The 13,130-nt window shown below is 42.7% G+C and overlaps 1 protein-coding gene across 1 annotated transcript in view; it reads right to left on the bottom strand.

Moving 5' to 3' along the window:
* LOC120054194 (membrane-associated guanylate kinase, WW and PDZ domain-containing protein 2-like) overlaps nucleotides 1–13,130 on the bottom strand; it is a 285,181-nt gene that overhangs the window by 107,318 nt on the left and 164,733 nt on the right. The window contains exon 5 of the mRNA XM_039001646.1: nucleotides 9,524–9,758. Within this exon, the coding sequence (XP_038857574.1) occupies nucleotides 9,524–9,758 (235 nt within the window). The remainder of the gene's footprint in view (nucleotides 1–9,523; nucleotides 9,759–13,130) is intronic.

Here is a 13,130-nt window from a genome sequence, read left to right as displayed (position 1 = left end):
GTTGATTAGGGATACACACTTGCCTATCAGGTGACGTGCCTATCAGGTGGCAATGGAGGAGATGGGGAACAAAGTGAAAATGACATGTCTTGGGAACATCTCTCGAAACCTGGGGCCGGAAAGGTGAAGACTGGGCGAAAGCATGAGGTGGATTTTTAGAGCTTTCATTTTTTGCGGAATCCAGCAGAAAAGTATCCTGGAGGCATAGAGTCAGGTGAAGATAGAGTGGGAATTGTCATGATCTCAGACTTTGGTTTTCATGCATATATAATTTTGCATAGCTTATCACATTGTTAATACTGGTATGTTTTGTGTTTCTCGTTGCTTGCAAGTCTTCTGCTATCACTTTCGTGGGAACCAGAAGGAGAAAGTGGAGAAACTTAAAGCAGCTCAGCTGAAGTGGATGAAGTCACCAGCTTCAGCTGGAATGTCATTTTGTTGTGTGATGAGAGATGGAAATAAGATTATGTGTGGTGTGATCATAGAATAGAGGCCATAAGTCTCAGAGTTTGAAAACCTCATGGAAAAAAGGTGAACCTGAACCAGGACCAGAGGTTCCCTGTCTGGTGATCCCAGGGGACCAGGTCTACATCAGAGTGTTCCGGAGGAAGTGGAACGAGCCAAAGTTAGAGGGTCCCTACGAAGTGATCTTAGCAAAACCAACAGTCGTCCAGGTGAAAGGAAGCACTACTGGTACCATCTAAACCACTGTACCAGAGTTCTGCAGGCGGTCGGCGAGCGACCATCGAGCCATGAGGAAGCAGAGGATACTGATACACCATGCAGGAGCCCGGAGGGAACGGAAGCAGAGGATGCTGATACATCAGGCAGGAGCCTGGAGGAAACAGAAGGAGAAGAGGACCAAGAAGCAACTCCCAATAGACAATAGACACTTTCTCCTGAATAACCAGAGAGTCCAGGGATGGGGAGGAGTGACATGCTTGTTGCTCCTGATGACAAATCTACTGTGGCAGATATCCCTGACGGAGGCGCTGTCCAAGGGGACGGAGAAACAACGACAGGAGAATGGGAAGGAGACTTCCCTACCATCGACTTCTCTGCCCTCACATGGTCTTCCTAACAGACAGTGGAAACCAGGGCAGATGAAGAAGAATAGCTTTGACAGCAACAGCAGCAAACCTAGAATAAATGGTCAAAACACCTCCCACTAGCACTAGTACACCAACTAAGACAATGGCAGAAACACAAGAAAGTGGGTTGCCGCAGAAAATCTGGACATCTGTTACCAGCTGGGGTAGCCACAATGAAGAAACTACCCCAGAATCAAACATTGACCCAAAATTGAGAAAAGCAACAAAAAATGGCTGGTATAAGTGGGCCAGCCCATGAATTGTAAACTGTGTAGCAAATCCCCATGACAGGTAAATTAATCGTGCCTGACCCTGTGACATTTGAGGTTTGTGCAAATGGTGCAAACTAGATGATGTGAAACTTGGACATTTTCATCATGCTGACCCAATTTTCTGTGCCATGTGCCAAAGGGGCGACTGCCCCTTATGTTGGGATAAAGAATGCATTTAAAGTATACACATAGTATAATAGAATATAACCATGTACTCAATGTAACAGTTGCCTTGACCTTCTGAATACCTGTTCGCCTAGACATGTATGTGACATAGGGTTTTCCGATTACAGGAGTCCACGGACCATGCCCTTAATCGTCTAACAGGTTTTTTCACTTATAACCAAATAGTTGTTAGAGAGGTGTCTGTGAGGGAGGGCCATATGTTGTAGGTGTCATATTGAGAACGATGTTATAAGAGTGTATGAGGTTTAGTTGATTATTTTTTATGTTTTTGTTTTTCATACATTTTACATAACTGAGAACCTTGGGCAAGGCTAAGAAATGCATGCACATGCTTTTACACTGTATGTTAAAGGACAATTGGCTTGAGGATGGATCTTTTACTTCCTTCTAGCTATATGTGAAAGGAAATGTTTGGTCCCGACTCCCCAGTATGAATGAGAAAGTGAAGCAAAGGTTGATAAGGCGAAAGGGAGGCAGATTGTCTCCTAAGCAACATAGAAGGTGCTTCCCTTATCACTTGTACTGGACAAAGGTTTGGGACTTAGTACGTCCTATAGGGGTGATATATTGGGGATTTTCCAGTACAGGTGTGCACATTATACATCTTAGAGTAGTAAGCAGAATAAGTGCACTCTATATGTGTGTCTAGGTCATTAGTCTAAGGGAAGCCATTACCTAGTCCTGTGAGGTTCATTAGACGTGCATTAGGAGCATAGGTTTGTATTACTTAAGCACCATTAGTATCTGTTTATTTTTGTATCATTGCTATGGTTACGCCACCAATAGAATCTATGCCCTAATGTCTGTGCCAATTAGGAAATGGAAACCATGCTAAAATAACTGCAAGACAAAAAGATAATGGTGGCTAAATGCCAATGGGGATGAATCATTAACATAAAGAGGAGTTACTATGTGTGTGACGTAAGGATGAAAACGGTATAAAAGGTGTGTGCCGAGGCTGGAAAGTCAGTTGGTCCATGTGGCAGCTCGGATTGTTACTTTGTAATGAAGTACATTTGAAATCACAAGTTCCGGTATCTGAGAAATATGATTGAGTGGATATTTCCACGACAACCCTTCCTTTCCAACAGTACAAACAGCCTCCCTGAGTCCCAATACCTCCTGAAACGTCTCTCCACTGTTAATATTTTTATAAAACAACAATTCAACCCTAAGGCATGCAGAGACCATCCCTTTAAATAACACTGGGTTTGAGTGAATGGAATGCCATCAAACACATGGAAACCATGTGCTTAGCGTACTTTTTACCATTTCACAAATTCCACTCCAGCCATTACCACGAGCCTGTTCTCCCCGATTAAGGTGCCATGAACCTCCTGTGACATGGAACAACAGATACTCCCCCCCAAAAAACGTAAAAGGAAGTTTGTTCTGAAGTGTCTGTCCTATATCTGAAAGATATAAGAAAGATGAGGAAACATTACATTTTTTTGACATGTATTTAACCCCTTATTCATTCATTCATCTTTTAAATTGGTAACGGGGGACCTTCAAACAAGTCTTGGGGGCATCCTAGAGCAAAATAACCAACATGTACGTGTTCGTGAGAGTCTCGCCTCTCCACAGAGGGGTCACATTAGTGTGTAGCACAAACTATTTGGACGCTACAGACAGAAGTTGGCAGATCAGCTGTACCTACTTCAGACTCCAAGATGCTTGTGGAGAACACCATTGTGTTCGTGAGAGTCTCGTCTTTCCATAGAGGGGTCATAATAGTTTGTAGGCCAAACTGTGCAGACACCACAGACAATTTTGTGAGAAGACCGATTTTAGGGATGTCTCATGGTCTGACAAACACCGCACTAGCTCTGTCACCTTTCACCGCAGATGCGGAAGTGCGACATCGGCTGATGCGGTCGATTGAGACTGATCCAATGCAAAAAACGTATTATTTTTTCATGCTAATTACATTACCCAGAACTTGTTATAAAAATCTACAGGTAAACTGTCGACCCCCGGGGCGAGGCCGGGGGCCACCTGAGAGACAGCAGCCGACAGTTTGTGAAAAGCCAGGGAAATGTCCATTTCCTGCACTCACCCTACCAAAGGTGGTTACTCTCACCCTACCCCAACCACCTTCACCCACATATACTGATTTCAGGTGGGAAACTTAGTTCTCCATGTGTCCACTAGATTGAACTGATACAGAACATCGTACAACATCCCTGCTGAGCCCGAATGCGGCTCCCCGCTCTTCCTGTCTTTAGTAAAGTCAATGAAACAGTTCCAATCCCCCTCCAACACAAAAGGAAATGGAAAAGGGAAAGGGGGATACCTAGTCAGTTGTACAACTAAATGACTTCAACTGAAATGTGGAACAGTGGGTTAAACTGCCTTGCTCCATGGCAGAACAACAGATTTTTACCATGTCAGCTCGGGGATTCGATCCAGCAACATTTCGGTTACTGGCTCAACGCTCTAACCACCTCATCTAATGCTAAGTGTACAAGCTCCTGCCTTAGACACACAAACAGGAGCCCTCTCTCCCGCCCTGTACGAGGTGCATACACATTTATGAAAGCAAAGGTCATTGATTTTGGCTCTAACCACTAACAATCAATCTACCCTTACATAACTCCTTTGAAGAAAGAATTTTGACACCCAGGCCCGGGGAAAAAGCACTGGTAGCCCTGCACTAAGATTTATGCCATTGCTCAGCACATGTACACCCTTACGCCCCAATCCACTTCATTAATCACATCACTGTGGGTCTCTTGAAAAAAAATCACATTTAAATGTTTTTGTTTTACATATTCCCACAGCAACCCCCGCTTTTCCCCCCATCTCTGCCGCCCTTCATGTTAAGGGAACCTAACTGTAAAATCTCCATGAGAGGTGGTAAGGAAAACACCAAAATCAGAACCAGTGGACAAACTCAGAAATCCGCCATGCCATAAAAAGCCTATCCATTTAAGCAGATTCTGAAGACATTCCCATATGTGACTCATTTCTTCAGCCTAAACCTCTTCCTGGGCAAGAGGACTCTAAACTCCTCATTGTTCATTGCGTGTTGTACTGACCGTACACACCTTCCTGGATCAGGAAAATAAGACTCCAGCGGAACCTTATTTTTCAGTTTAGTCTCCATCAGAAACCTAGAAAGTTATCTCACCGTATACTGTATACTGGGCCATAGGCCTGACTGGCTGTCAGCTCTGGATCCAATGAGCCATCTGAAAGCGAGGCCCCCTCGTCCTCCTCTCCCTTCGACTCACTGGGGAGGAGACCTCTTGATTCCTCCTCCAGTGGCATGGTACCTTCCTCCTCCTCCCCCGTCTGAACCGCCCCCAGGGCCCTTTTTCTCCCTCTGTGTGTCACCCTCCTCAGCCCAACCAGCTCACTTACCATTCACCACAGACCCACCGTCTGTTACTTCAGCAACCTGCCTGTACTCATTTTGCACAGCTGCAACCCCACTCAACTCCACAAGCCCACTAGCAATGGTGTAAAGTACTTAAGAAAAAATATTTTAATGTACTACTTAAGTCGTTTTTTGGAGTATCTGTACTTTAATATTTATATTTTTGACAACTTTTACTCTACTATATTCCTAAAGAAAATACTGTTCTTTCTACTCCCTACATTTTCCCTGACACCCAAAAGTACTTGTTACATTTTGAATGCTTAGCAGGACAGGAAAATTGTTCAATTCACACACTTAAAGAGAAAATCCCTGGTCATCCCTACTGCGTCTGATGTCGCGGACTCGCTAAACACGAATGCTTTGTTTGTAAATTATGTCTGAGTGTTGGAGTGTGCCACTGGCAATCTGTAAACAAACAAAAAAACAAGAAAATTGCGCCTTCTGGTTAGCTTAACATCATGAATTTGAAAGTATTATTATTATTTACTTTTGATACTTAAGTATATTTAAAATCAAATACTTTTAAACTTTAACTCAAGTAGTATTTCACTGGGTGACATTCACTTTTACTTGAGTCCTTTTCTATTAAGTTATCTTTACTTTTACTCAAGTATGACAATTGGGTACTTCTTCCACCACTGCCCACTAGCTCCCACCCCCACATCTTTCTCCACGGCTTGCGGTACCCCCTCCAGTAGTCTGCCCCACAGCAGAGCTAACTCCAGCCTCTGCCCCCTGCGTCCTAGCCCCTGCTGCCGACTGGTCGGGCTTGTCTGCACTAGCACTCTCTCAGGACCTTATGTGGGCACGCAAACTTATTGTGCCCTAAGTCCCCAGACTTAAAACACTGCAAACTATCTGTGCTAGCAAACAATGTGTACCACCCCTCCCCCTGCTTAACCTTAAAGTGTACATTTACAGTTGAAGTCGGAAGTTTACATACACTTAGGTTGGAGTCATTAAAACTAGTTAAAACTTCTTATGGCTAGGCGTCCCGCTAGTGGAACAACTTCCGGTGAAACTGGAGGGCGCGCAATTCAAATAAATAATCATAAAAATGATGGATATTAAACATGTATGTACATACAAGTGTCTTATATCGGTTGAAAGCTTAAATTCTTGTTAATCTAACTGCACTGTCCAATTTACACCTGCACAGGTTTCATAAATTCACAAATAGCAATTAAATATTCACTTAGTATTTGAAAATCTTCCTCTGATTTGTCATCCAAAGGGTCCCAGCTATAACATGTAGTGTCATTTTGTTAGATAAAATCCTTCTTTATATCCCAAAAAGTCTGTTTAGTTGGTGCCATCGATTTGAGTAATCCACTCGTTCAATATGCAGAGAAAGGAATCGAAAAATCTACCGCTTAACTTTGTTAAAACACGTCAAAATACATTTCTACTGACTCCTAAGATACCCTAAAATGTAATCAAACTATAAAATGTCATAAGGAAAGAAGTATGTTCAATAGAAAACCAATATTAGCAGGGATGTCTTGTCTTCATCCCACGCCCAAACAAGAATTTCCAAAAGTGTGTCCCAGTACTAAAACTCATATTTCTTACTCGTTTTGAAAGAAACAAGCCTGAAACCTTGAAAATAGAGTGCTGACACCCTGTGGAAGCCATAGGAATTGCATACTGGGAGCTAGATTTCCTTATTTCCCTATACTTTCCATTGTAAGAGCATGGAGCACCCTCAACAAAAAAAATTCAGGTTGTTTTGTCTTTGGATTTTCTCCTACCATATCTATTGCGTTATAGTCTCCTACATTATTTTAACATATCTACGAACTTCAAAGTTTCTTTCCAATGGTACCAATTATATGCATATCCTGGCTTCAGGGCCTGAGCAACAGGCAGTTTACTTTGGGCACGTCAGTCAGACGGAAATTGAGAAAAAAGGACCCTAGCAAGTTTTAACAAACTATAGTTTTGGCAAGTCGGGTAGGACATCTACTTTGTGCATGACACAAGTCATTTTTCAAACAATTGTTTACAGACAGATTATTTCACTTATAATTCACTGTATCACAATTCCAGTGGGTCAGAAGTTTACATACACTAAAATGACTGTGCCTTTAAACAGCTTGGAAATGACAGAAAATTATGTCATGGCTTTAGAAGCTTCTGATAGGCTAATTTACATCATTTGAGTCAATTGGAGGTGTCACTGTGGATGTATTTCAAGGCCTACCTTCAAACTCAGTGCCTCTTTGCTTGACATCATGGGAAAATCAAAAGAAATCAGCAAAGACCTCAGAAAAAAAATTGTACACCTCCACAAGTCTGGTTCATCCTTTTCCAAATGCCTGAAGGTACCACGTTTATCTGTACAAACAATAGTACACAAGTATCAAAATCATGGGACCACACAGCCATCATATCGCTCAGGAAGGAGACACGTTCTGTCTCCTAGAGATGAACGTACTTTGGTGCAAAAAGTGCAAATCAATCCCAGAACAACAGCAAAGGACCTTGTGAAGATGCTGGAGGAAACAGGTACAAAAGTATCTATATCCACAGTAAAACGAGTCCTATATCGACATCACCTGAAAGGCCGCTCAGCAAGGAAGAAGCCACTGCTCCAAAACCGCCATAGAAAAGCCAGACTACGGTTTACAACAGCACATGGGGACAAAGATCATACTTTTTGGAGAAATGTACTCTAGTCTGATGAAACAAAAATAGAACTGTTTGGCCATAATGACCATCGTTATGTTTGGTGGAAAAAGGGGGATGCTTGCAAGCCAAAGAACACCATCCCAACCGTGAAGCATGGGGGTGGCAGCATCATGTTGTGGGGGTGCTTTGCTGCAAGAGGGATTGGTGCACTTCACAATATAGATGGCATCATGAGGAAGGGAAATTATGTGGATATATTGAAGCAAGATTTCAAGACATCAGTCAGGAAGTTAAAGCTTGGGTCTTCCAAATGGACAATGACCCCAGGCATACTTCCAAAGTTTTGGCAAAATGGCTTAAGGACAACAAAGTCAAGGTATTGGAGTGGCCATCACAAAGCCCTGACCTCAATCCCATAGAACATTTGTGGGCAGAACTGAAAAAGCTTGTGTCGAGCAAGGAGGCCTACAAACACAGTTACACCAGCTCTGTCAGGAGGATTGGGCCAAAATTCACCCAACTTATTGTGGGAACCTTGTGGAAGGCTACCCGAAACGTTTGACCCAAGTTAAACAATTTAAAGGCAATGCTACCGAGTACTAATTGAGTGTATGTCAACTTCTGACCCACTGGGAATGTGATGAAAGAAATAAAAGCTGAAATAAATCATTCTCTCTACTATTATTCTGACATTTCACATTATCAAAAAAAGTGGTGATCCTAACTGACCTAAGACAGGGAATTTTTTACTATGATTAAAATGTCAGGAATTGTGAAAAACTGAGTTTAAATGTATTTGGCTAAGGTGTATGTAAACTTTCAACTTCAACTGCACCTGCTGTTCTGCGAGAGTCAACATGTTTAGCCGATTCCGCTTGGCACCCAGCCGAGAGCACACGAAAACCACTTGCAAACTTACCAAAACGAATCAACTCCTTGGGATCTGTTCGTCCATGTTAAACGGAAGCAGATTAGATACCACTACTCTTGTCGACAGGGTCGAAAGAGGTGAAATTGGCACCAACACAACCCTAACAAAAATCCCTTTTCCATGAACACAACCACCGCCTTGTTCATTCTGGATGCAGAGCGTGTACAGTATGTTCTGTTCCCACCTGTTTGCCGACCGTGAGCAAAACTTCCTCCACTTTGACACCATTCTCCAGAACGCACCTGAAGCCAAGTTGAGCCAAGCTGAAGCTGAGATGCCATCGCAGCCACCATGACTCCCAACCCAAAATAAACTAACCCTACCCCCCCCCCCCCAACTGTAAATGATTAACAGTGGAAACCAATAGACAAACGATGTGTTAACCCTCCACCATGGAAAAATAAAATATCAAGAGCCAAAAGTAAAGAAAAAGGAATAGTAACCCGCCTCACGACCCACCACACCCTCACACAACCAACTACCGCAAGAGAGAGGGCGAGAGAGAAGGAGAGAGAGAGAGAAAGAGAGAGAGCAAGAGATAGATAGATAGATGTAGGGGAGACTGGGAGAGATGAGAACGGGGAGGAGAGAGGGAGGAGGAGAAAGAGAGAGGCAAGAAAGAGAGACAGGGCAAGAAGAGGGAGAGAGATCAGAGCATGTGTGCCTGTGTTATTGATTGGCAATACTGACATAAATCAATTTACAACCCAAACGTCGTGGGTTCAATCCCTGCGACCACCTTTCCTACTTTCACTATCTATCCTGCGTACCGCTCTGTTTCTGTAGTGTCTGAATATTCAACAATAATACGAAAGGAGTGTGGAATTCATATCTGTCATTTTTTTTTAAAAAGAAGTAAGATTTAACCACCATCCCCTGTGTATGTGGAGTGGGGGTGGGCAGGAGGGGGATTGTCTGTGAGTGAGAGGAGGGTGAGATATTTAAGGTAAACAAAATGTCCAAAATTGGTCTGGTAGGCCCTCCGTTCCTCATTCCTCAAGACAGAGAGACAAAAACACACACTTACTCTATGAAATAGACCTCTTCTTTCTCGGTGTAGGCCATCTCCCAGTTGTCGGGTAGGGGTCCCAGTTCCTCCTCATCTCCTTTGGGGAGTTTGGGGGGCGATTTGGGGGGTTCCTGCTCGGGGGACTCCTCTCCCTCTGTGGGGGGCTCAGTGAAGGGAGGGGGCAGGGTGAGGACATCCATCATAGAAACCTCCTCAGACACGTCCGTGCTCTTGTCCTCATGCTCGCTTGACTCTGTAGAGAAGACAGAGAGAATCAAATGCAGAGAGCTGTTTTAGCACTTTATATAGAGTTGAAGTCGGAAGTTTACATACACCTTAGCCAAATATATTTAAACTCTGTTTTTCACAATTCCTGACATTTAATCTGGTAAGAATTCCTGTCTTAGGTCAGTCAGGATCACCACTTTATTTTAAGAATGTGAAATGTCAGAATAATAGTAGAGAGAATGATTAATTTCAGCTTTTATTTCTTTCATCATATTCCCAGTGGGTCAGAAGTTGACATACACTCAATTTGTATTTGGTAGCATTGCCATTAAATTGTTTAACTTGGGTCAAACGTTTTGGGTAGCCTTCCACAAGCTTCCCACAATAAGTTGGGTGAATTTTGGCCCAATCCTCCTGACAGAGCTGGTGAAACTGAGTCAGGTTTGTAGGCCTCCTTGCTCGACGCACTTTTTCATTTCTGCCCACAAATTATCTATAGAATTGAGGTCAGGGCTTTGTGATGGCCACTCCAATACCTTGACTTTGTTGTCCTTAAGCCATTTTTCCACAATTTTGGAAGTATGCTTGGGGTCATTGTCCATTTGGATGACCCATTTGAGACCAATCTTTAACTTCCTGACTGATATCTTGAGATGTTGCTTTAACATATCCACATGATTTCCCTTCCTCATGATGCCATCTCATGATGTCCCTCCTGCAGCAAAGCACCTCCACAACATGATGCTGCCACCCCCATGCTTCACAGTTGGGATGGTGTTCTTCGGCTTGCAAGCATCCTCCTTTCTCCTCCAAACATAATGATGGTCATTATGGCCAAACAGTTCTATTTTTGTTTCATCAGACCAGAGGACATTTCTCCAAAAAGTACGATCTTTGTCCCCATGTGCAGTTGCAAACCGTAGTGTGGATTTTTTATGGCGGTTTTGGAGCAGTGGCTTCTTTCTTGCTGAGCGGCCTTTCAGGTTGTCGATTATAGGACTCGTTTTACTGTGGATATAGATATTTGTACCCGTTTCCTCCAGCATCTTCACAAGGTCCTTTGCTGTTGTTCTGGGATTTATTTGCACTTTTTGCACCAAAGTACGTTAATCTCTAGGAGACAGAGCGCGTCTCCTTCCTGAGAGGTATGACGGCTGCGTGGTCCCATGGTGTTTATACTTGCGTACTATTGTTTGTACAGATGATCGTGGTACCTTAAGGCATTTGGAAATTGCTCCCAAAGATGAACCAGACTTGTGTAGGTCTACAATTTATTTTCTGAGGTCTTGGCTGATTTCTTTAGATTTTACCATGATGTCAAGCAAAGAGGCACTGAGTTTGAAGGTAGGCCTTGAAATACATCCACAGGTACACCTCCAATTGACAGAAATTATGTCACTTAGCCAATCAGAAGCTTCTGAAGCCATGACATCATTTTCTGGAATTTTCCAAGTTGTTTAAAGGCATAGTCAACTGCATGTACGTAAACTTCTGACCCACTGGAATTGTGATACAATGAATTATAAGTGAAATAATCTGTCTGTAAACAATTGTTGGAAAAATGACTTGTGTCATGCACAAAGTAGATGTCCTAACCGACTTGCCAAAACTATAGTTTGTTAACAAGAAATTTGTGGAGTGGTTGAAAACGAGTGTTAATGATTCCAACCTAAGTGTATGTAAACTTCTGACTTCAACTGTAGTATGGTCTTCTGTCATTCATCTCACAGGGATTTTTCTGCTATTGAAATCCTTGTGCGGGCCACCTAAGCTTTCTTTGGGGTCGCATAAGTCCAAATAGTAGAAAATATTTGTATTTTTTTTTCATAATAAATATACTATATACTGTGAATATACTATATACGACTTCGGTCGTCAGTTGAAAGGTGTTTAGTCTGACACATTGGTGCAGCGGGCATCCTGGTTAAGTTGGCGGATGTTAAGAAGCACGGTTTGGCGGGTCATGTTTCGGAGGACGCATGACTTGACCTTCACCTCTCCCGAGCTATTATACGTTTCTAATTTAGTCAGAAAGTCGTTTTCATTGTGAGTTAAAGCATACTGTTAAGTATATGATCTATGTAGGAGCTCTAGAAAGACGGCAGAGTTCCTGAGTTGGAATTCCAAGTTTATCAACTTTCAAAGCAGAATTACTTTCCCATTGTTCCTCAACTGCAGTTTACCATTTTCTACTTTTATTCTATATAAAAAACACAATTTCAAATGTTGCTAAATAGGACTGAATCCAGGTGGTGGGTCACATATACACACTGAACAAAAATATAAATGCAACATGTCCATTGAGCTGAAATAAAAGATAAAAGATCCAGGAAATTTTCCAGAAGCACCAAAATCTTATTTCTCAAAAGAAAAATCCACTTATGTGTTAGTGAGCATTTCTCTTTTGCCAAGATAATCCATCCACCTGACAGGTGTGGCATATCAAGAAGCTGATTAAACAACACAATGCTGGTGCACCTTGAGCCGGAGACAATACAAAGCCACTCTAAAATGTGTAGTTTTGTCACACAACACAATGCCACAGATGTCTCAAGTTTTGAGGGAGCGTGCAATTGGCATGCAGACTGCAGGAATGTCCACCAAAGCTGTTGTCAGAGAATCGACTGTTAGAGAAATTATCTGAAGCCACCTTCAACGTCTTTTTATAGAATTTGGCAGTACGTCCACCTGGCCTCACAACCGCAGACCATGTGTAACCATTCAAGCCCAGCTTCTTCACCTGCGGGATCATCTGAAACCAGCCACCCGGGCAGCTGATGAAACCATGGAACAACCAAAGAATTTCTGCACAAACTGTCAAAAACCATCTCAGGGAAGCTCATCAGTGTGCTCGTCGTCCTCACCAGGGTCTGGCCTGAATGCAGTTCGGCGTCGTAACCAACTTCAGTGGGGAAATGCTCACCTTCGATGGCCACTGGCACACTGGAGAAGTGTGCGCTTCACGGATGAATCCTGGTTTCAACTGTACGGGGCAGTTGGCAGACAGAAATAACCTAGAAATAATAGTTAAAAAATGTAAAACTCTTTGTAAAATCAATGGCAATAGATGGTTCATCATTGGCTTCACTGGATAACAAAATTGTGCGCTGTTTACTTGGACAGGCTTTTGGTTGATGGAATTCTGATCCTATGGATTCAGATGCCAAGTCGCCCAGTGAGATCTGGATACTGAGGACCAAAGGTTTTTCAGCATAAAGGACGATATCCGTTTCCTTTCCTATGTTTCCCACTCCCCAAGTGGTAAATGACTGACATCTACACTGATTGAAGTGGATGTAACAAGTGACATCAATAAGAGATCATAGCTTAAAACTGGATTCACCTGGTCAGACTATGTCATGGAAAGAGCAGGTGTATATAAACAAATTGGGATGGA

Source organism: Salvelinus namaycush, chromosome 9 (genome assembly GCF_016432855.1).
Source record: "Salvelinus namaycush isolate Seneca chromosome 9, SaNama_1.0, whole genome shotgun sequence".
NCBI lineage: Eukaryota > Metazoa > Chordata > Actinopteri > Salmoniformes > Salmonidae > Salvelinus > Salvelinus namaycush.
This window is presented reverse-complemented; position numbering and strand designations above follow the sequence as displayed.